General features: G+C 43.8%; 1 protein-coding gene across 1 annotated transcript in view; it reads left to right on the top strand.

Annotated features, from left to right (window-relative positions):
* The first annotated feature begins 737 nt into the window (after positions 1 to 737).
* The window catches only part of serinc5 (serine incorporator 5), a 53,574-nt gene continuing 28,485 nt past the window's right edge, over positions 738 to 25,826 (top strand). The window contains exon 1 of the mRNA XM_046345255.1: positions 738 to 916. Within this exon, the coding sequence (XP_046201211.1) occupies positions 890 to 916 (27 nt within the window). The 5' untranslated portion in view covers positions 738 to 889. The remainder of the gene's footprint in view (positions 917 to 25,826) is intronic.

The following is a 25,826-nucleotide window of genomic DNA, read 5'->3' as shown; positions in this document are numbered from 1 at the left end:
TATGCCATTCTGTATCCATGTGAAGGTCATTTTAGTCCACACAAACACATAGACAAACGCACCCACACTGAGTGAGAAAAAAAACAGCCACTCTAAACATTACTCCCTGTATCTTGTTTGCGTTTCTCTGTGGAAATGAAAGAGAGAAAAGATAAAAGTTTGAGAAGATGAGGTCAGTGTCATCACCCAGGTTCCGGCTAATAGACAAGTTGTTGAAGCTGAGACCTGAGATTTCGTTGTCTGTCACTATGGTGACTACAGTGATAGTCTCACTATGGAATATTTTGAAAAGCCAACGCCAGAATCAGTAACACTTCTGTAACAAAGACACACAACGTGACAGACACATTAATAACAGACGCGCACGCGCACACACACACGGTTTATTCAAAAGGATTTCACTGTGACTGTAGGACATTTCTAATCCCTAATATACCAGTTTATTGACCAACTGTCATGAACGGAATCTATATGAACCTAGAACAATGTGACTAAAACGGAAGTGAGAAATAAATGAAATGAGAAAAGACAATATTATAAATTAAATGTGTCATTGTCACAGTATCTTCTTTTGTCGTATTAACTGTTTATAACGCTTCATAGTGATTTATTACACAGTACCTCTACATCTTACTTGCTTTGAGTCACGCTCTAGTGACTCAAAGGTTAAATAGTGGCTTTTGTCTGTGCAATGAGTGGTTCAGCAGCTGCCTGTAGCAAGTAACGCCATCACGGTAAAAACAGTGGGAGGAGAGAACGAGAGACACGGGGAAGACTGGGTCACACGTACTGTCCCCACGGTCTTTTAAAGTAAATCTCTACAAGAGAACGTCCGGAACTGGAAAAGTGGGCTACATTCTGAAAGGGTATTTTTGACCACCGTAACAAGATGTGTACCCCGCGCTGTATAGGGCAGGTAAGTAATAATAAGCAAGTGTGTTCTACTGATGTCGGAATATTAGTTGGCACTTTCATGTAAAATTCTCCGGCAGCCGGCTAATATTATAGCTAGCTATCCCTGTTTTGCTAATAATTTAAACTCCAGCATAATGTGTAGTTTACATTTGATGGACAATGTCGACATGTAGTGGTTTTTGTTTTATACTTCATTTCAATGTGTATTGAAGGTTGAAATTAATTTCTGTATTTTATTAAATGTGTGTGTGTGTATATGTGTCTTCCAACGGTTGGCTAAAAGCTCATTTAGCTAGCTATTCCTTGCTGATGACAACTCGAAGATAATTTAGCCAGACAGCTTCCAAAAATGTATACAAAGTAACGTTAGCGCACAATGCATCTACAAAGCTGCTGTGATTCGTATCAGAAGCGAGTCTGTAACATTTGTGTAAACTGGCAAAATGTTACTGGTGTTAGCAATGTCAGTTCGACTGTAAACAATTACATTTACATTACATTTAAGTGATTTGGCAGACGCTCTTATCCAGAGCGACTTACAATGTACTATAATATCGTTGCACTGTTTATCATGCGGTGACACAATTTTGGGTTCAGTGCCTAAATTTGCCGCTCAGGCTACCTCTACAAACATAGTCTATCTAGCCTTTGTGTTCGGCTTGGTCCAATTCGTTTTTTGAATTGATCTCACAGTTTTCCAGTGACGTAATGTTGTGTGGTTCTGATGGCTTTGGCAGATCTCTTCTTTCCCAGTTTAATGATATGTGTCCGCTTGACTAGCAGTACTGAGTTTAATTCAATATACAACGCGATCTTCGTATTCTGATAGCAGAAGTCGCGTCTAAGTGTCAAGTGTAGACATGACCCTTGGGACGTCCCTACCCCAAATCCTAACCTTAACCCCTAACCTTAACCCTAAATTTAACCGTTACCTTAACCACCATAGGAGTTACGGTTAGGGTTGGGATTTAGGGTAGAGATGTCCCAAGAATCGTGTCTACACTTGACACATACATGCAACTTCTGCTATCAGAATAAAATTCGACATACCAATTAGGATCGAAAAATACTTGAAACAGTTATAGAACCCATTGCCCTTTATGGTTGTGAGGCCTGGGGTCCGCTCACAAACCAAGAATTCACAAAATGGGACAAACATCAAATTGAGACTGGATGCAGAATTCTTCAAAAATATCCTCTGTGTACAATGTAAAACACCAAGTAATGCATGCAGAGCGGAATTAGGCCGAGACCCGCTAATTATGAAAATTCAGAAAAGAGACGTTAAACTCTACAACCAGCTAAAAGGAAGCGATTCCCAAACCTTCCATAACAAAGCCATCACCTACAGAGAAATTAACCTGGAGAAGAGCCCCATAAGCTAGCTGGTCCTGGGGCTCTGTTCACAAACACAAACAGACCCCACAGAGCCCCAGGACAGAAACACATAGACCCAACCAAATCACGAGAAAGGAAAAAGATAATTACTTGACACATTGGAAATCATTTACAAAAAAAAACAGAGCAAACCAGAATGCTATTTGGCCCTAAACAGAGAGTACACAGTGGCAGAATACCTGACCGCAGTGACTGATCCAAAATTAAGGAAATCGTTGACTATGTACAGACTCAGTGAGCATAGCCTTGCTATTGAGAAAGGCCCCCAAAGGCAGACCTGGCATGGAAAAGAAGACAGGCTATGTGCACACTGCCCACAAAATGAGATGGAAACTGAGCTGCACTTCCTAACTTCCGGCCAAATGTATGACCATATTAGAGACACATAGTTCCCTCAGATTACACAGACCCACAAAGAATTTGAAACAAATCCAATTTTGATAAACTCCCATATCTATTCGGTGAAATATCACAGTGTGCAATATTTATGACCTGTTGCCACAAGAGGAGGTCAACCAGTGAAGAACAAACAGCATTATGTTTATTTGTTATTATGTTTATTTTTTCCTCCTTTTGTACTTTAACTATTTGCACATCATTACAACACTGTATATAGACATAATATGACATTTTAAATGGCTTTATTCATTTGGAACTTTTGTAAGTGTAATGTTTACTGTTTATTGTTTTATTGCTTATTTCACTTTTGTTTATGATCTATTTCACTTTCTTTGGCAATGTAAACATGTTTCCCCCATGCCAATAAAGTCCCTTAAATCGTAATATAAAATTGAATTGTGTTCAGATCTGGCTGACCCCTTCAGGAGGTGGTCAGGGATGCATTGTGTGCGGGTTTCTCTTCAGTCTGGACTCTATCAGGCTACTGAAAGCACATACAGTAGGCAACGTCATCCGCAAGTCTTCATAAAATATGTGTTTTGGGAGCGAGAGGCACCTTTTTTCCATTAAACATGGGAGGAAATGCGTTCCTAGCCGGTGAGGAACGTGTTTGCTGGCTACATAAATGCTAGGCAGCTAGCTTATTAGGAAAACTATTTTTTGTTTGGAGTTATGCTAACCTTTTTGCCATCCCTTCAGTTGGCTAGTTACAGAGGCTAGCTGGCTAATTAGCTACTGCAGTTGGCTACTGCCATCAAGTTGTTGTTTTGTTATTATCAGATTTATACTCGCATACTGGCATTTAAATATAGCGCGGGAAAAGGGAATCCGGACACTCCATGATCAGAACACAAAAGCTGCATGAGCTGCCAAGTCTAGACACGATACCCTTGAACTGAACTGTTGGTTAAGGGCTTGTACCTAAGCATTTCACGGGGAAGTCTACACTGTTGGTTAAGGGCTTGTACCTAAGCATTTCACGGGGAAGTCTACACTGTTGGTTAAGGGCTTGTACCTAAGCATTTCACGGGGAAGTCTACACTGTTGGTTAAGGGCTTGTACCTAAGCATTTCACAGGGAAGTCTACACTGTTGGTTAAGGGCTTGTACCTAAGCATTTCACAGGGAAGTCTACACTGTTGGTTAAGGGCTTGTACCTAAGCATTTCACAGGGAAGTCTACACTGTTGGTTAAGGGCTTGTACCTAAGCATTTCACAGGGAAGTCTACACTGTTGGTTAAGGGCTTGTACCTAAGCATTTCACGGGGAAGTCTACACTTGTTGTTTTCGGCGCATGTGGAAAATAAAGTTTGATTTGATTATCCTAGGTGAAGACGCATGACGTGATCAGAATACAAAAGCCGCATGAACTGACAAGTCTAGAGACGGCCACTTGGGGATGACATGGCCAAGCCGTTAGGTGATGAGTAGAGCTTCTATGGCTGAAAAGACTACGGGGTAGTTTACTCATAGGTTTCTAGTGTCAAACCAACCAATCAAAAGTCCACTAACACATAGTTAAACATGACTTCATGTTGAGATATTTGAGGAAAATATATCATCCAAGCAGGGATACAGAAAACGTATATTTCCCATGGAATTGACCTAGCTCTTGGCATTGTTCCATTAAGGAGGAGTGGATCATGGGCCAGGGCTGATCCTAACTGCCTGCTAGTCTAACCACACGGAATAGTTTCTCCTCCAGATGAATTTAATTACAGGGACACATCCCTTATCCAGTGCAGTCAGGGCCATCCCTTCAGGACATTCAATGGAGAAAGGAATCAAAGGAAATGAGGGGTGGTGTGTGTGTGGCTGAGATTTGCAGGAAATTAAGCACAAACACTTTAGTCAAAATTGTCCTGCTGTACAGGCCATATGCTAATCCAGTCACAGACCCCTATTAGCTTTGTCCCTGTCAACGTGTGTGTGTATTTGTGTTTGTTTTGACAGTGTGTGTATACGTTTGTGTGTGTCTTACTTGTGTGTGTGTGGTCTGCGGGTGGTCTGTTCATTTCCTCCTTGGTTGAATGTGGGGGGGCTGGCTGTTTTGGATTAGATTAGTATTGGAGAGAAACGGGCCAGAGCTTGACAGAATAGGGATAGAAACGGTGGTGTAGATGGACGCGAAGAGAAGTAGTCTGGGACAGGAGAGTCTGGACCAGGGAGGTGTCTCTGATAGGTGCAGCCGTAACTCTGACCTACGTTGGAAACATAACGTTATGGTGAGAAACACAGCAGTGAGAGGTAGGGACACACTGTAGTCACACACTGACTCAGCATACACCTGCCTTGCAGTACTAGTCTGGCAGACACACACACACCTGCAGCTGACTAACATAAACATCCAGTAGATGTCTGTCATTCCGGGCCTGCCACAGTGCCACTTGGCCACACTCTCCATTCAGACACAGGTCCCAGGCCTGCTGGGCAGTTTAGCCCATAATAGTAGAGGTCAGGCTTTGGCCACAAACAGATCTGACCCTGGAACAGTGACAGAAGGTTTCCTTCTGAACCAACGTGGCTAAGTAAACAAAGCCATAGTGTATATATGCATAGTCAGTCTCATAGACTGTCTTCATGTTTAGGAAACAACACATGTAGTGATTATGATGAAGTGTCCTTTCAAAACCCCTCTTCCTGTGAGCACAGACAAATACAGGCTTCCGTAGGAGGAGGGGACTTGAGCGCTGAGCCCTCAATCAAAACCCAGGATAATGTGGTCTTTGATTGGCTTGGCCTGTACCAGGTATAGCCATTAGAAGACTAAAGTTTGGCTCAGGCTACGGTGAGAGCATAGTTGTGGTTGGGAGTAGGACTATGTCTGGAGCTAGTTGCTCTGCTCTAGTTTAGTGTGTGTTTATGTCTGGATGTTTATTTAGCATGTACCCGGATGTGCTGAGGGTCTGCATGTAGAGAGGGTAGTATAATGTAACCCAGTGAAATGCCTGTCTGCTTGGTGCTAATGGAAGCGAGAGAGAAAGACAGATGTAGACACCTGAGCTGAGCCATAAGGGAGACTAGGCATCTACCACCCCACTATCAGATTAGGGGGGTGGGGTGGGGGGGCAATGTAGCAGATTGTTTTTGTCTCCCCGCTTTGGTTCTGAAATCACCATCACCCACCAATTAACTTGTCATTTTTGCAGATTAAGTATTTGGGCTCGTAATGTATCAATATTTATCGCCAAGGAATATATAGAACAATTTTGGATTTCACCCCCATCTCAAAAACGAATGGTCTTCTCCTCTTGCTTCTGCCATCCAGTAAGCCTCTCTAAAATTGACCATATACCGTACACTGATTGTTTAAAGCAAAACTACCAAAACTATTGGTGATGGTGAACCTGAACAACCTAAATAATATCTATTGTAAGGCCCCGTTCAGCAGGTAGCTTACTTTTTTTCCCGTAAAACACCATTTTCAACAGTGCATAGATATCAATAACCTAGCAAGTGACATAGTTTGTCACTCAACGAATAAAGCATAATATCACACAAACCATTTTAGTATTTGAACGCTGAAGATGCCGCGCAGATGTGCAAGATCAGGAAAGGTCAAAGATTTTTTTAATTGGCCTCAGCTTCATGTTGAATCCACTCTTCCACTGTTGTAAAAGTGAGGCCTGCATATGACTGAAGCTCCCTGACCCAGGCTGCCCGAAGCGGTAGGACTTTCTTCCCATTCAGCTTCTGGCATTTAGATCCAAACAGTGCACTGCCACCACCACCAGTTCTTCTTTTGACGTCAAAGCCCAAATGTATTGTTGCGTTTTTGATAAATGAAGTGTATACTTTTTTTAAATGATCAACTTTTGCATAAATACTGTTTAGATGGAATATCATCAACCTAAGTTGTTTGTTTTGTGGAAATATATTCTGCAACCTTCCCCTGCATATCTGTGAATCGTTACATCCCTATAAACCGCTGACTCAGCCAGCACTTGACAAGAGATTGTTGCATAATTCATTGGCATACATGTGTTTGATACTTGATATCCATCTCAGATGAAAAAAGCTGCTACACATTGAAGTTTGACATGTAACTAGAGGTATTCCATTCTCTATAAAACAGTTATTAGCAAGATGCTTTATCTGTGCGGTTGTGTCGGAAGTAAAGGTAAATATGGCTGTGTAGCAGTGTGTTATCACTGGACCACATTCTTCCTCTATGTACTGTCTGTCTGTCCGCCTATGCCTCTGTGTACTGTCTGTCTGTCCACCTGTGCCTCTGTGTACTGTCTGTCTGTCCGCCTGTGCCTGTGTACTGTCTGTCTGTCCGCCTGTGCCTCTGTGTACTGTCTGTCTGTCCGCCTGTGCCTGTGTACTGTCTGTCTGCCCGCCTGTGCCTCTGTGGGTCTCTTTTCTTCAGTTTGTTTCTGTCATGGATGCCTCTTGGGTTGTTCAACATTCCCTTTGTCCCTTTCCCTCTTGCTTTCTCTCTTCCTTTATACGCCTGTCTTTGTTTAGCGTAACCAGGTGCTGTATTTACCCCGTTAAGGAGTTGGTAAACCTGTATGTGTGATTGTGTGTGTGTGTGATTGTGTGTTTGTGTCAGTGTATAGAAAACAGTTCAGTGTAGAGGTCGACCGATTAATCGGAATGGCCGATTAATTAGGGCAGATTTCAAGTTTTCATTACAACCGGAAATTGGTATTTTTGGACACCGATTTGGCCAATTGTTTAAAATGGATTATTAATATTATTTTTACACCTTTATTTATCCTTTATTTAACTAGGCAAGTCAGTGAAGAACACATTCTTATTTTCAATGACGGCCTAGGAACAGTAGGTTAACTGCCTTGTTCAGGGGCAGAATGACAGATTTTTACCTTTTCAGCTCAGGGATTCAATCTTGCAACCTTACAGTTAACTAGTCCAACGCTCCAACCACCTGATTACATTGCACTCCACGAGGAGACTGCCTGTTACGGGAATGCAGTAAGCCAAGGTATGTTGCTAGCTAGCACTAAACTTATCTTATAAAAAACAATCAATCAATCATAATCACTAGTTAACTACACATGGTTGATGATATTACTAGTTTATTTAGCGTGTCCAATCGTTGCATGACTGTACATGACCATAAACATCAATGCCTTTCTTAAAATCAATACACAGAAGTATATATTTTTTAAACCTGCATATTGAGCTAAAAGAAATCCAGGTTAGCAGGCAATATTAACCAGGTGAAATTGTATCACTTCTTTTGCATTCATTGCACGCAGAGTCAGTGTATATGCAACAGTTTGGGCTGCCTAATTAGCCAGAATTTTACGTAATTATGACATAACATTGAAGGTTGTGCAATGTAACAGGAATATTTAGATTTAGGGATGCCACCCGTTAGATAAAATAAGGAACGGTTCCGTATTTCACTGAAAGAATAAACGTCTTGTTTTCGAGATGATAGTTTCCGGATTCGACCATATTAATGACCTAAGGCTCGTATTTCTGTGTGTTATTATGTTATAATTAAGTCTATGATTTGATAGAGCAGTGTGACTGAGCGGTGGTAGGCACCAGCAGGCTCGTAAGCATTCATTCAAACAGCACTTTAGTGCGTTTTGCCAGCAGCTCTTCGCTGTGCTTCAAGGATTGAGCTGTTTATGACTTCAAGCCTATCAACTCCCGAGATTAGGCCGGTATAACCGATGTGAAATGGCTAGCTAGTTAGCAAGGTGCGCGCTAATAGTGTTTCAAACGTCACTCGCTCTGAGACTTGGAGTGGTTGTTCCCCTTGCTCTGCATGGGTAACGCTGCTTCGAGGGTGGCTGTTGTCGATGTGTTCCTGGTTCGAGCCCAGGTAGGGGCGAGGAGAGGGACGGAAGCTATACTGTTACACTGGCAATACTAAAGTGCCTATAAGAACATCCAATAGTCAAAGGTATATGAAATACAAATCATATAGAGAGAAATAGTCCTATAATTCCTATAACAACTTCAACCTAAAACTTCTTACCTGGGAATATTGAAGACTCATGTTAAAAGGAACCACCAGCTTTCATATGTTCTCATGTTCTGAGTAAAGAAATTAAACGTAAGCTTTTTTACATGGCACATATTGCACTTTTACTTTCTTCTACAACACTTTGTTTTTGCATTATTTAAACCAAATTGAACATGTTTCATTATTTATTTGAGGCTAAATTGAATTTACTCATGTATTATATTAAATTTAAATAAGTGTTCATTCAGTATTGTTGTAATTGTTATTATTACAAATAAAATAAAATAAATTAATCGGCCGATTAATTTTTTTTGGCCCTCCAATAATCGGTATTGGTATTGGCGTTGAAAAATCATTATCGGTCGACCTCTAGTTCAGTGATACATTTCTGCACTGTGCATGTAGCTGCCTAGCTATAGAGAAAATAGAGCTGCTGTCAGTCAGGGGAGAAAGTGGCACAGGTCAACTCTACTCTATATTACCCCTAGCCCTGGCTCCTAACTCTGTCAGCCCGTGTGTTTGTGTGTGTGTTTGTAGGCAGGCGTGTGTTTGTGTGTGTGTGCCTCAGCCTTCTGTCTTTGTCTTCCTGGGGGTCTGTATGTGGTCACATCCTCTCTCGTTCTCTCTGCAGACACAAAGCGAGGGAGGGAGAGGGTCATAGCCATGGGAAGTAGTTTAAGGGTGGGGTTGCTGCAAATGTTTTTGCCAAACGGGGATGCTAGCTGGCTTGATGTAACCATAGCATAACTTTACATGTAACTGTTGTGTTCAGATACAGTCCTATCCTGATTTGCCGGTGTTGTGTTGTGCTTATTGTTTCACAGTCTGGGTTTGACCCGTGTGTGTGTGTGTGTGTGTGTGTGTGTGTGTGTGTGTGTGTGCGTGCGTGCGTGCGTGCGTGCGTGCGTGCGTGCGTGCTCTCCACCCTCTTTTGTTGCTATCTCAGTCCTGTAGTGGTATCTCATAGTGTTAGAGATATCCCTCGACCTGGGAACAGCTGTGGGTTTCACACACTCATCTGTCTGTTGTTGTTGTGTCAACCTGCTGATTCATTCTTTTTCAAGCCCTCAATTTTGTAATGATGTCGAAATGCAGTGTGTACACTGAGCATGCAAAACATTATGAATGCCTGCTCTTTCCAAGACACTGACTGATCAGTTGAAACCTGGTGACCGCTATGATCCCTTATTGATGTCACTTGTTATATATATACAAAAGTATGTGGACAGCCTGTCAAATTAGTGGATTCGGCTATTTCAGCCACACCCATTGCTGACAAGTGTATAAAATCGAGCGCACAGCCATGCAATCTCCACAGTCAAACATTGGCAGTAGAACGACCTTACTGAAGAGCTTAGTGACTTTCAATGTGGCACCGTAATAGGATGACATCTTTCCAACAAGTCAGTTCGTCAAGTTTCTGCCCTGGTCAACTGTAAGTGCAGTTGTAAGTGGAAACGTCAAGGAGCAACAACGGCTCAGCTGCAAAGGGGTAGGCCACACAAGCTCACAGAACTGGACCACTGATTGCCGAAGTGTGTAGCATGTAAAAATCGTCTGTCCTCAGTTGCAACACTCACTACCGAGTTCCAAACTGCCTCTGGAAGCAATGTCAGTGAAATAGGTTTCCATGGACAAGTAGTCGCACACAAGCCTAAGATCACCATGCGCAATGCCAAGTGTCGGCTGGAATGGTGTAAAGCTCGCCGCCATTGGACTCTGGAGCATTGGAACACTTGTCTGGAGTGATGAATCACGCTTCACCATTTGTCAGTCCGACAGATGAATCTGGGTTTGGCGGATGCCAGTAGAACGCTACCTGCCAGAATGCATAGTGACAACTGTAAAGTTTGGTGGAGGAGGAATAATGGTCTGGGGCTGTTTTTCATGATTTGGGCTAGGCCCCTTAGTTCCAGTGAAGGACAATCTTAACAGTACAGCATGTACAGCAATGACATTCTAGACGATTCTGTGATTCCAACGCTGTGGCAACAGTTTGGGGAAGGCCCTTTCCTGTTTCAGCTTGACAATGCTCCCGTTCACAAAACAAGGTCCATACAGAAATGTTTTTTCTAGATCGGTGTGGAAGAATTTGATTGGCCTGCATAGAAACCTGACGTCAACCCCATCGAACACCTTTGGGATGAATTGGAACACCGACTGCGAGCCAGGCCTAAAGGGCCAACATCAGTCCCCACCCTCACTAATGCCCTTGTGGCTGAATGGAAGCAAGTCCCCGCAGCAATGTTCCAACATCTAGTGGAAAGCCTTCCCAGAAGAGTGGAGGCTGTTATAGCAGCAAAGGGGGGGACCAACTCCATATTAATGCCAATGATTTTGGAATGAGATGTTCTACGAGCAGGTGTCCAGATATCTTTGGTCACTTAGTGTATGTACTACACAGAAATGCATAATTATGAATGTCATTCTCTACATGGTGATGTATCCTGAATAGGTACACAATGGTAGAAATATTTCATTTCCACTTTGGCATGTTTGGGTATTATTCTGCACACCGGCTAGTATTCTAATGATCTCCGCCCCAGAAAAGACCAAATGTTCCAGATTGGACAAACCGTGTGCCAATCATAGACGTCTATGTTTCAAATGTTTGGACATCACAGCACAGTAGAGTAAAGTTCATTACAGTACAGCACAGTACACTACAGTAGAATTCAGTAATGTACTGTATAATTTAGTTCAGTACAGTACAATACAGTAAATTATACTGTACTCTACTATTATACTGTACTCTACTACTCTACTAGTATTCTCTACTGTCCTAAACTCTACTCTACTTTTCTGTACTGTACTGTTCTGTACTGTACTGTACTTTGCTGTCAAACTTATGAAACAGACGTCTGTGATTGGTTCAGATTTGGACGGACCAAATTTCAACGACCTTTCAACGTCCATGGATGTCCCATGTCGGTCGGTGCTCAGTGGGTGAGAGGGCTGTTTATCAGTAAATGGAAAGAGAGGGGACTCATTGGTGGCTGTCACTAAGAGCTGGGAGAGGTGACATTAACTGGAGAGAGAGAGAAGAGAGACAGGGAGAGAGAGAGGAAGGCGTTGTCCAGACAGTTTTCATACTCTTGCTTTGACCACCCCGCAACAGAAAGAAAACCGTTATGAGCTGAACATAACAGTATGTCAGTGGAAGGGAGGACAGTAGCAGGTGACCCAACTGTGGTTTGTCACTGCTATGAATTCCCATTGTAGCCAATTCAGTTGCAGTCATTCTGTTACAAATTTATTGGTCATTCTGCTACCAATTTGGTAACAGAATGACACATTTTAGTCACTTAATAAGTTATAAACCAAATTGTTATCAGTAAAAACACTATAACTTATTGGTAGGTCTATGTTTACTTCTTATTTCTGTGAGCTTACATGAAAATATCTTAAAGGTATGTGGGTTTTTGGTAACAGAATTACAAAACAGTTGGTAATATTTCTTAAACTTAGAGAAGGCAAATAATTTCTGCAAAACTTCATTTAAATGTTGATATTAGTTGGTAGGGGTCTTTACTTCAAAATGATTGTGTTTTGATTAGGGTTGGGCGGTATCTAGATTTTCATACTTGATCTTGACATCTAGCTACTCAGCTAGAAAGTTAGCAAACCAAATGCATAGCTGGAGTCCTGAGCTGAAAGTCATTTATGACACATCTTAGATTTCTTATAGTTATAGAATTAAAAGTGCAATATGCAGAAATTGCGTCTCCATTTCCCGATTCCTAAAATTCTAATAGTTCACCAAATTGTATTTTATGTGACAAAACAAGTAGTCATTGTGTAGAGAATCATTGTACCATCTAAACTGCTGTGAAATATATTTTACAGTACCTTGCGAAAGTATTCGGCCCCCTTGAACTTTGCGACCTTTTGCCACATTTCAGGCTTCAAAAAAAAGATATAAAACTTTATTTTTTTGTGAAGAATCAACAACAAGTGGGACACAATCATGAAGTGGAACGACATTTATTGGATATTTCAAACTTTTTTAACAAACAAAAACTGAAAAAATGGGCGTGCAAAATTATTCAGCCCCTTTACTTTCAATGCAGCAAACTCTCCAGAAGTTCAGTGAGGATCTCTGAATGATCCAATGTTGACCTAAATGACTAATGATGATAAATACAATCCACCTGTGTGTAATCAAGTCTCCGTATAAATGCACCTGCACTGTGATAGTCTCCGAGGTCCGTTAAAAGCACAGAGAGCATCATGAAGAACAAGGAACACACCAGGCAGGTCCGAGATACTGTTGTGAAGAAGTTTAAAGCCGGATTTGGATACAAAAATATTTCCCAAGCTTTAAACATCCCAAGGAGCACTGTGCAAGCGATAATATTGAAATGGAAGGAGTATCAGACCACTGCAAATCTACCAAGACCTGGCCGTCCCTCTAAACTTTCAGCTCATACAAGGAGAAGACTGATCAGAGATGCAGCCAAGAGGCCCATGACCACTCTGGATGAACTGCAGAGATCTACAGCTGAGGTGGGAGACTCTGTCCATAGGACAACAATCAGTCGTATATTGCACAAATCTGGCCTTTATGGAAGAGTGGCAAGAAGAAAGCCATTTCTTAAAGATATCCATAAAAAGTGTTGTTTAAAGTTTGCCACAAGCCACCTGGGAGACACACCAAACATGTGGAAGAAGGTGCTCTGGTCAGATGAAACCAAAATTGAACTTTTTGGCAACAATGCAAAACGTTATGTTTGGCGTAAAAGCAACACAGCTCATCACCCTGAATACACCATCCCCACTGTCAAACTTGGTGGTGGCAGCTTCATGGTTTGGGCCTGCTTTTCTTCAGCAGGGACAGGGAAGATGGTTAAAATTGATGGGAAGATGGATGGAGTCAAATACAGGACCATTCTGGAAGAAAACCTGATGGAGTCTGCAAAAGACCTGAGACTGGGACGGAGATTTGTCTTCCAACAAGACAATGATCCAAAACATAAAGCAAAATCTACAATGGAATGGTTCAAAAATAAACATATCCAGGTGTTAGAATGGCCAAGTCAAAGTCCAGACCTGAATCCAATCGAGAATCTGTGGAAAGAACTGAAAACTGCTGTTCAGAAATGCTCTCCATCCAACCTCACTGAGCTCGAGCTGTTTTGCAAGGAGGAATGGGAAAAATGTTCAGTCTCTCGATGTGCAAAACTGATAGAGACATACTCCAAGCGACTTACAGCTGTAATCGCAGCAAAAGGTGGCACTACAAACTTATTAACTTAAGGGGGCTGAATAATTTTGCACGCCCAATTGTTCAGTTTTTGATTTGTTAAAAAAGTTTGAAATATCCAATAAATGTCGTTCCACTTCATGATTGTGTCCCACTTGTTGTTGATTCTTCACACAAAAAAATACAGTTTTATATCTTTATGTTTGAAGCCTGAAATGTGGCAAAAGGTCGCAAAGTTCAAGGAGGCCGAATACTTTCGCAAGGCACTGTACATAACCAAAAATATTGTATTTTCAGCTGTTTGAAGCTGGTGTACAAAACCGAAAGTAAAAGACACGAAAACTAAACTTGAGAACAGGAAGCATAGAAATAGAGCACCTAGAACAGATCTACCGCTTCCCAGATTGACTTTAAAAGATAATGACACATTTCCATGGGAATTTGGTCAGGTTGCACAGAAAGTTACATATTTTAGATTTAACTTATAGTTAGTTCATATCAGTGGCGTACAACGCACTGCGCAGCCCCTACAAGGCGGGGGTGTCCCCCTCCCAAAACATGTAATATATACAGTATCACTCAAAAAGTTTGGACAGGGTTATTTTCTACATTGTAGAATAATAGCGAAGACATCAAAACTATAAAATAACACATATGGAATCATATAGTAACCAAAAAAGTGTTAAACAAATCAAAATACATTTTATGAGAGATTCTTCAAAGTAGCCATCCTTTACCTTGATGACAGATCTGCTTTTCCTTCCAGCACAGAACCCCCACACATCACACCTCCTCCTCCATGCTTCACGGTGGGAACCACACATGCGGTGATCATCCATTTACCGACTCTGCATCTCACAAAGACATGGCGGTTGGAACCAAAAATCTCAATTTGGGACTCATCAGACCAAAGAACAGATTTCCACCGGTCTAATGTCAATTGCCCGTATTTCTTGGCCCAAGCAAGTCTCTTCATATTATTGGTGTCCTTTAGTAGTGGTTTCTTTGCAGCAATTCGACCATGAAGGCCTGATTCACGCAGTCTTCTCTGAACAGTTGACGTTGAGATGTGTCTGTTACTAGAACTCTGTGAAGCATTTATTTGGGCTGCAATTTCTGAGGCTGGTAACTCTAATGAACTTATCCTCTGCAGCAGAGTTAACTCTGGGGCTTCCTTTCCTGTGGCAGATCTCATGAAAGCCAGTTTCATCATAGCACTTGATGGTTTTCACAGCTGCACTTGAGGCCACTTTCCAAGTCCTTGAAATTTTCCAGATTGACTGACCTTCAAATGATGGACTGTCATTTCCCTTTCCTTATTTGAGCTGTTCTTGTCATAGTATGGATTTGGTCTTTTACCAAATAGGGCTTTCTTATGTATACCAACCCCACCTGGTCACAACACAACTAATTGCCTCAAACGCATTAAGAAGGAAAGGAATTCCACAAATAAACTTTTAACAACTCAAATCCTTCTGTTCACCTGATTTAGAATTCCTCACAATCAAATGTAGACCGCATTATCTTCCAAGAGAATTCTCTTCGATTATAATCACAGCCGTATATATCCCCCCCCAAGCAGACACATCGATGGCTCTGAACGAACTTTATTTAACTCTTTGCAAACTGGAAAACATTTATCCGGAGGCTGCATTCATTGTAGCTGGGGATTTTAACAAAGCCAATCTGAAAACAAGTGTTATGCAGGTGAAGGAGGACCCAAACGCGACTTAACAGAAACAGAGTTTATTAATGCTCAAAACCGAATAACTGAAATCCTCTAGATAGTAGAGGGGAAAACAACTGGAGAAGCGGCCACAGACTGCAGGTCGCTTCGGGTAGGCGCAGGCCGTAGTCAACTGAGACACCTGCTCACACGCAGCGTCTGAAGAAGGCACAAAACACGACAGGACAGGGTGATACACAATCACGGCAAAAAACACGACAGGACAGGGCGAAACGCAATTACAGCATGGAATACAAAACAAGGAACCGACGGCACAGGAACGGATTACAAAGGAATAAATAGGGAATCTAATCAGGGGAAAAGATCGGGAACAGGTGTGGGAAGACTAAATGATGATTAGGGGAATAGGAACAGCTGGGAGCAGGAACGGAACGACAGAGAGAAGAGAGCGAGAGAGTGAGAGAGGGAGGGGAGAGAGAGGGATAGGAGGGAAAGAACCAAATAAGACCAGCAGAGGGAAACGAATAGCATGGGGAGCACAGGGACAAGACATGATAATAAATGACAAACATGACAGTACCCCCACTCACCGAGCGCCTCCTGGCGCTCTCGAGGAGGAACACTGGCAGCAACGGAGGAAATCATAGATCAAACGGTCCAGCACGTCCCGAGAAAGAACCCAACTCCTCTCCTCAGGACCGTAACGAAAAACGATAAAAGGGAAACTAGGTACTACTCTAAAAAAAAAATGAGAACTAGGGACAGACTGAGACACAGCAAGGGCAGGGACAAGAACAGGAGAGATGCGATGGCAGGGAACAGACTGAGACCCAGCAAGACCAGGAGCAGAAGCAGAAAAAAATTACCAGACTTCTTCTGCGCGCAGTCTGAACACGCAGCCACGAAACGGCGCGTGTCACGCTCCTGAGTCGGCCACCAAAAGCGCTGGCGAATAGACGCAAGAGTGCCTCGAACACCGGGATGACCAGCTAACTTGGCAGAGTGAGCCCACTGAAGAACAGCCAGACGAGTGGAAACAGGAACGAAAAGGAGGTTACTAGGACAAGCGCGCGGCGACGCAGTGTGCGTGAGTGCTTGCTTAACCTGTCTTTCAATTCCCCAGACTGTCAACCCGACAACACGCCCATAAGGAAGAATCCCCTCGGGATCAGTAGAAGCCACAGAAGAACTAAACAGACGGGATAAGGCATCAGGCTTGGTGTTCTTGCTACCCGGACGGTAAGAAATCACAAACTCGAAACGAGCGAAAAACAACGCCCAACGAGCTTGACGGGCATTAAGTCGTTTGGCAGAACGGATGTACTCAAGGTTCTTATGGTCTGTCCAAACGACAAAGGAACGGTCGCCCCCTCCAACCACTGTCGCCATTCGCCTAGGGCTAAGCGGATGGCGAGCAGTTCACGGTTACCCACATCATAGTTGCGCTCAGATGGCGACAGGCGATGAGAAAAATAAGCGCACGGATGAACCTTATCGTCAGACTGGAAGCGCTGGGATAGAATGGCTCCCACGCCTACCTCTGAAGCGTCAACCTCGACAATGAATTGTCTAGTGACGTCAGGAGTAACGAGGATAGGAGCGGACGTAAAACGTTCTTTTAGAAGATCAAAAGCTCCCTGGGCGGAACCGGACCACTTAAAACACGTCTTGACAGAAGTAAGAGCTGTGAGAGGGGCAGCAACTTGACCGAAATTACGAATGAAACGCCGATAGAAATTAGCGAAACCTAAAAAGCGCTGCAACTCGACACGTGACCTTGGAACGGGCCAATCACTGACAGCTTGGACCTTAGCGGAATCCATCTGAATGCCTTCAGCGGAAATAACGGAACCGAGAAAAGTAACGGAGGAGACATGAAAAGAGCACTTCTCAGCCTTTACGTAGAGACAATTCTCTAAAAGGCGCTGTAGAACACGTCGAACGTGCTGAACATGAATCTCGAGTGACGGAGAAAAAATCAGGATATCGTCAAGATAGACAAAAACAAAAATGTTCAGCATGTCTCTCAGAACATCATTAACTAATGCCTGAAAAACAGCTGGCGCATTGGCGAGACCGAACGGCAGAACCCGGTACTCAAAATGCCCTAACGGAGTGTTAAACGCCGTTTTCCACTCGTCCCCCTCTCTGATGCGCACGAGATGGTAAGCGTTACGAAGGTCCAACTTAGTAAAGCACCTGGCTCCCTGCAGAATCTCGAAGGCTGATGACATAAGGGGAAGCGGATAACGATTCTTAACCGTTATGTCATTCAGCCCTCGATAATCCACGCAGGGGCGCAGAGTACCGTCCTTCTTCTTAACAAAAAGAACCCCGCCCCGGCCGGAGAAGAAGAAGGCACTATGGTACCGGCGTCAAGAGACACAGACAAATAATCCTCGAGAGCCTTACGTTCGGGAGCCGACAGAGAGTATAGTCTACCTCGAGGAGGCGTGGTCCCTGGAAGGAGATCAATACTACAATCATACGACCGGTGAGGAGGAAGGGAGTTGGCTCGGGACCGACTGAAGACCGTGCGCAGATCATGATATTCCTCCGGCACTCCTGTCAAATCGCCAGGTTCCTCCTGAGAAGTAGGGAGAGAAGAAACGGGAGGGATGGCAGACATTAAACACTTCACATGACAAGAAACGTTCCAGGATAGGATAGAATTACTAGACCAATTAATAGAAGGATTATGACATACTAGCCAGGGATGACCCAACACAACAGGTGTAAACGGTGAACGGAAAATCAAAAAAGAAATAGTCTCACTGTGGTTACCAGATACTGTGAGAGTTAAAGGTAGTGTCTCAAATTTGATACTGGGAAGATGACTACCATCTAAGGCAAACATGGACGTAGGCTTGTCTAACGGTCTGAAAGGAATGTTATGTTTCCGAACCCATGCTTCGTCCATGAAACAACCCTCAGCCCCAGAGTCAATCAAGGCACTGCATGTAGCACCGAACCGGTCCAGCGTAGATGGACCGACATAGTAGTACAAGATCTAGATGAAGGGACCTGAGTAGTAGCGCTCACCAGTAGCCCTCCGCTTACTGATGGGCTCTGGCCTCTTACTGGACATGAATTAACAAAATGTCCAGCAACTCCGCAATAGAGGCACAGGCGGTTGGTGATCCTCCGTTCCCTCTCCTTAGTCGAGATGCGAATCCCTCCCAGCTGCATGGGCTCAGTCTCAAAGCCAGAGGAGGGAGATGGTTGCGATGCGGAGCAGGGAAACACCGTTGATGCGAGCTCTCTTCCACGAGCCCGGTGACGAAGATCTACCCGTCGTTCTATGCGGATGGCGAGAGCAATCAAAGAGTCCACATCTGAAGGAACCTCCCGGGAGAGAATCTCATCCTTAACCACTGCGTGGAGTCCCTCCAGAAAACGAGCGAGCAGCGCCGGCTCGTTCCACTCACTAGAGGCAGCAAGAGTGCGAAACTCAATGGAATAATCCGTTATGGACCGTTCACCTTGGCATAAGGAAGCCAGGGCCCTAGAAGCCTCCCCACCAAAAACTGAACGGTCAAAAACCCGAATCATCTCCTCTTTAAAGTTCTGGAAATCGTTAGAGCAAACAGCCCTTGCCTCCCAGATAGCTGTGCCCCATTCTCGAGCCCGGCCAGTGAGGAGTGAAATGACGTAAGCAACCCGAGCTCTCTCTCTAGAGTATGTGTTGGGTTGGAGAGAGAACACAATCTCACACTGCGTGAGAAAGGAGCGGCACTCCGTGGGCTGCCCGGAGTAGCAAGGTGGGTTATTAACCCTGGGTTCTGGAGGCTCGGCAGGCCAGGGAGTAACAGGTGGCACGAGACGTAGACTCTGGAACTGTCCAGAGAGGTCGGAAACCTGAGCGGCCAGGTTCTCCACGGCATGGCGAGCAGCAGACAATTCCTGCTCGTGTCTGCCGAGCATGGCTCCTTGGATCTTGACGGCAGTGTAAACAGCGTCTGAAGTCGCTGGGTCCATTCCTTGGTCGGTTCCTTCTGTTATGCAGGTGAAGGAGGACCCAAACGCGACTTAACAGAAACAGAGTTTATTAATGCTCAAAACCGAATAACTGAAATCCTCTAGATAGTAGAGGGGAAAACAACTGGAGAAGCGGCCACAGACTGCAGGTCGCTTCGGGTAGGCGCAGGCCGTAGTCAACTGAGACACCTGCTCACACGCAGCGTCTGAAGAAGGCACAAAACACGACAGGACAGGGTGATACACAATCACGGCAAAAAACACGACAGGACAGGGCGAAACGCAATTACAGCATGGAATACAAAACAAGGAACCGACGGCACAGGAACGGATTACAAAGGAATAAATAGGGAATCTAATCAGGGGAAAAGATCGGGAACAGGTGTGGGAAGACTAAATGATGATTAGGGGAATAGGAACAGCTGGGAGCAGGAACGGAACGACAGAGAGAAGAGAGAGCGAGAGAGTGAGAGAGGGAGGGGGAGAGAGAGGGATAGGAGGGAAAGAACCAAATAAGACCAGCAGAGGGAAACGAATAGCATGGGGAGCACAGGGACAAGACATGATAATAAATGACAAACATGACAACAAGACTCCCTAAATTTTATCAGCATATCGATTGCGCAACCAGGGGTGGTAAAACCTTGGATCATTGTTACTCTAACTTCCGCGACGCATATAAGGCCCTGCCCCGCCCCCCCTTTCGGAAAAGCTGACCACGACTCCATTTTGCTGATCCCTGCCTACAGGCAGAAATTAAAACAAGAGGCTCCCACGCTGAGGTCTGTCCAACGCTGGTCAGACCAAGCTAATTCTACACTCCAAGACTGCTTCCATCACGTGGACTGGGACATGTTTCGTATTGCGTCAGATGGGAATATTGACGAATACGCTGATTCGGTGTGCGAGTTCATTAGAACGTGCGTCAAAGATGTCGTTCCCATAGCAACGATAAAAACATTCCCTAACCAGAAACCGTGGATTGATGGCAGCATTCGCGTGAAACTGAAAGCGCGAACCACTGCTTTTAATCAGGGCAAGGTGTCTGGCAACATGACTGAATACAAACAGTGCAGCTATTCCCTCCGTAAGGCTATTAAACAAGCTAAGCGTCAGTACAGAGACAAAGTGGAATCTCAATTCAATGGCTCAGACATAAGAGGCATGTGGCAGGGTCTACAGTCAATCACGGACTACAAGATGAAATCCAGCCCAGTCACGGACCAGGATGTCTTGCTCCCAGGCAGACTAAATAACTTTTTGCCCGCTTTGAGGACAATACAGTGCCACTGACACGGCCTGCAACGGAAACATGCAGTCTCTCCTTCACTGCAGCCGAGGTGAGTAAGACATTTAAACGTGTTAACCCTCGCAAGGCTGCAGGCCCAGACGGCATCCCCAGCCGCGCCCTCAGAGCATGCGCAGACCAGCTGGCCGGTGTGTTTACGGACATATTCAATCAATCCCTATACCAGTCTGCTGTTCCCACATGCTTCAAGAGGGCCACCATTGTTCCTGTTCCCAAGAAAGCTAAGGTAACTGAGCTAAACGACTACCGCCCCGTAGCACTCACATCCGTCATCATGAAGTGCTTTGAGAGACTAGTCAAGGACCATATCACCTCCACCCTACCTGACACCCTAGACCCACTCCAATTTGCTTACCGCCCAAATAGGTCCACAGACGATGCAATCTCAACCACACTGCACACTGCCCTAACCCACCTGGACAAGAGGAATACCTATGTGAGAATGCTGTTCATCGACTACAGCTCGGCATTCAACACCATAGTACCCTCCAAGCTCGTCATCAAGCTCGAGACCCTGGGTCTCGACCCCGCCCTGTGCAACTGGGTACTGGACTTCCTGACGGGCCGCCCCAGGTGGTGAGGGTAGGCAACAACATCTCCTCCCCGCTGATCCTCAACACGGGGGCCCCACAAGGGTGCGTTCTGAGCCCTCTCCTGTACTCCCTGTTCACCCATGACTGCCTGTCCACGCACGCCTCCAACTCAATCATCAAGTTTGCGGACGACACAACAGTGGTAGGCTTGATTACCAACGACGAGACGGCCTACAGGGAGGAGGTGAGGGCCCTCGGAGTGTGGTGTCAGGAAAATAACCTCACACTCAACGTCAACAAAACTAAGGAGATGATTGTGGACTTCAGGAAACAGCAGAGGGAACACCCCCCTATCCACATCGATGGAACAGTAGTGGAGAGGGTAGCTAGTTTTAAGTTCCTCGGCATACACATCACAGACAAACTGAATTGGTCCACTCACACTGACAGCGTCGTGAAGAAGGCGCAGCAGCGCCTATTCAACCTCAGGAGGCTGAAGAAATTCGGCTTGTCACCAAAAGCACTCACAAACTTCTACAGATGCACAATCGAGAGCATCCTGGCGGGCTGTATCACCGCCTGGTACGGCAACTGCTCCGCCCTCAACCGTAAGGCTCTCTAGAGGGTAGTGAGGACTGCACAACGCATCACCGGGGGCAAACTACCTGCCCTCCAGGACACCTACACCACCCGTTGTTACAGGAAGGCCATAAAGATCATCAAGGACATCAACCACCGAACCACTGCCTGTTCACCCCGCTATCATCCAGAAGGCGAGGTCAGTACAGGTGCATCAAAGCTGGGACCGAGAGACTGAAAAACAGCTTCTATCTCAAGGCCATCAGACTGTTAAACAGCCACCACTAACACTGAGTGGCTGCTGCCAACACACTGTCATTGACACTGACCCAACTCCAGCCATTTTAATAATGGGAATTGATGGGAAATGATGTAAATATATCACTAGCCACTTTAAACAATGCTACCTTATATAATGTTACTTACCCTACATTATTCATCTCATATGCATATGTATATACTGTACTCTACATCATCGACTGCATCCTTATGTAATACATGTATCACTAGCCACTTTAACTATGCCACTTTGTTTACTTTGTCTACACACTCATCTCATATGTATATACTGTACTCGATACCATCTACTGTATGCTGCTCTGTACCATCACTCATTCATATATCCTTATGTACATGTTCCTTATCCCCTTACACTGTGTATAAGACAGTAGTTTTGGAATTGTTAGTTAGATTACTTGTTGGTTATCACTGCATTGTCGGAACTAGAAGCACAAGCATTTCGCTACACTCGCATTAACATCTGCTAACCATGTGTATGTGACAAATAAAATTTGATTTGATTTGATTTGAACAAGTGTCGTGGAAAATTGCAAGATTATGTTATAATGTTTGTATTGCATTGTAATAGTTGTTACATTCGACAGAATAGAGTACTGTGTGTGTGTTCAACTGATGATGGGCCTCTATGAGATAGCACTGACAAAGGAGATTTACAATGTCTTTGGGTGATAAAACCTAAAGAGCATTCCAGATTGGATGAGGTTAATGGTTCTGTGCTATGAAGTACCAGGAACGAGATTAGAACCTCGTCTGAGGGACCAAACTGAACAATAATTTATAGTGAATGTTATCTCGCTAAGGGATACTCCTTTCTCTGTAACGTCGTTCGTCTGTTGTATGAAGAGAGTCAGACCGAAATGCAGCGTGTAGGTTACTCATGACTTTAATGAAGATAAATGCGGTACATGAAATAACTGAAGAAGAAAACAACAAATGGAACGTGAACTAATTACAGCCTATCTGGTGACTAACACAGAGACAGGTACAATCACCCACAAAATACAACGCGCACTCAGGCTACCTAAATACGGTTCCCAATCCGAGACAACGAGAATCACCTGACTCCAATTGGGAATCGTCTCAGGCAGCCAAGCCTAACTAGACACACCCCTAATCATACACAATCCCAATTAATACAAACCCCAATACGAAATACAACATATAAACCCATGTCACACCCTGGCCTACCCAAACATATAACAAAAACACAAGATACAATGACCAAGGCGTGACATTCTCAAGAAAAAGTCTTTCTTTGTGAACATTTCCTCAGATCTGTGGATCGTCATGTAAGTTGAGAGGGATGTATCTTGGCTATAACAGATCTTTGTACTTTTCTGGTGGGACTTTTCAATGGTTCATTAGAGATAGCGCATCATTAAAAGTCAAAAAGGGCTATTGCAAAGCTCTTAATAAAAAAATATGTAGTTTAAGTGTAACTCTGACTGGTGTGTAGTTTGTAACTCTCCTCTTTTGGTAAAGCAGAAAAATGCCACCACACAAGGCACACCTGTTGATTGAAATGGATTACAGGTGACTACCTCAAGAAGCTGGTTGAAAGAATGCGCGAGAGTGTGCAAAGCTGTCACCAAGTCAAAGGGTTGATACTTTGAAAAATCTCAAATATAAAATAAATGTTGATTTGTTTAACACTTTTTTGGTTACTACATGATTCCATATGTGTTATCTAATAGTTTGTAAAAAATAGTAAAAAATAAATAAAAACATTGAATGAGTAGGTGTTTCCAAATGTTTCACTGGTACTGTATGCTTTTTATTCATATTTTTTTTACAGTATTGAAAATCATACAGTCAGTATTTTGAAATAACCCGGTATACGGAATAAACGGTCTATCGCCCAAGCCTAGTTTTGATGTATTTCTAATACCTTTGAAGATTTTGTCTGCTAGATATTTTTTAAGACCTTTTCCATCTGTTTGACCAGAAATCAAAGCATTCATCTATTCCCAATTTTTTTAACGTAAAATTAGGGAAAAAATTATATATGCCTTAATTTCTAAAATATAGACTCATAGCTTTCATTTTCCACCAAGGTTGATGTGCTTCTATGAACTTCAAGTTAGTGCTCATGGGACTTTTTACATGGAATGCACTGAAGTAAATCCAAGGCCAAGCATCCCGTTATACTAAAGCTCTGAGTGGCCCACTGGTTTTACACAGAGGAAAATGGGAGGTGTGTGTGGGTTTGTGAGTGGACGTATGTATTCATGCATGTGTGGGACTGTGTGCGTATTTGTGTGAGAACAACAGGGCAGGGTCTCTAGTTTACTGACCCCTTTAGGGAAGGGGCTATCCCATTCCACCCCTAACTCCTGGGACAGCTGAAGGATGGGAGAGGGAGAAAGAGAGGGAGAGTATAACAGAAAGATCTAGAGGGAGAGAGAGAGTTGTCATTGTCCCTAGGGTCCAGCGATGGTTGAGTCACAGTGGGGGTTGGGGTGGTGTCAGTGGAAGAGGAGTGTGGTTGTGTAGGCTTTTTGTAGAACTGGTAGCCTTGCCATGTAACCCTTTGTGGGTGTAGTGTGTGTGATTGCGTGTGAGTGTGTGGAGGGGGGTATGAGGGTGGTGTGGTTGGGATGAGGGGTCGATGGCTACAGATTGAGGGGTAATAGTTTGGCAGGCTGGCTGCTAATATTGTCTGAACGGGGGCTTCCAAACATACAGGCAGACCACCTGAGGGAGGGGAGGGTCAGAGTTGGTTGTCATGGCATCTCCATTGTCTCTGTGTGCTGTGGAATGCCTCGGTATGGTAGCTAGCTATTCACTCAGCCCCACTTAGCTCCTCTAGCCCCCTCATTGTCTGTTCGTCCCACTGTGTTAGTGTTAGAGCGTCTCCATACACTGGCTCTATTAGATTAGCTAAACGGCTAAATACACACTCACTAAAGACAGCCAACACCCACTCAACCCTTTTTCTACTCCACTTCTTGAGTCTGTGTTGCCTAATTAATTATTATCAAAGAGAGGAACTAATCCCATTTAATCCTGTGTAGTGTAGTATAGGATTTAGGCCCAAAATCAACTCCCTACCTCTACACAATATCCTGCACATTACCTCCAGCCCCCACTCGTTGACACTTCCTGTAATACCCCATACACTGGTAGATCTGAAAGAATTTGGTCACGTACACAGTTTAGCAGATGTTATAGTGGGTGCAGCGAAATGCTTGTGTTACTAGCTGCTAACAATGCAGTAAAATGTCAAACAGGTACACACATAATCAACTAAAAAATAGAAAGAACAACAGGGAACGCATCCAATTAACAGTCCAAATAGCACTGTAACAGTAATCCAAATGCAATCTTTACGGATCTACACCGGATGAATTTGCACTATATGTACTAGGAATGATATGTACAGCAGTAGATACTGTATATTAGAGTGAGCTACACAATACTGTACATATAAAGTGGGTCAACAGTATGTCAACTTTAAAGTGACCAGTGACTGTTAAGGTTGCACATTTTGGGGAATATTCAGAGGTGGAAACTTTCCGTGGGAATTAACAAAAATATATGGAAATTAGTAGAAATATATGAAAAATAATATTACTA

This window comes from Oncorhynchus gorbuscha, linkage group LG04 (assembly GCF_021184085.1).
Source record: "Oncorhynchus gorbuscha isolate QuinsamMale2020 ecotype Even-year linkage group LG04, OgorEven_v1.0, whole genome shotgun sequence".
Classification (NCBI taxonomy): Eukaryota; Metazoa; Chordata; class Actinopteri; order Salmoniformes; family Salmonidae; genus Oncorhynchus; species Oncorhynchus gorbuscha.
The sequence above is the reverse complement of the archived record's forward strand: the minus strand, read 5'-3'. Positions and strand labels throughout refer to the sequence as shown.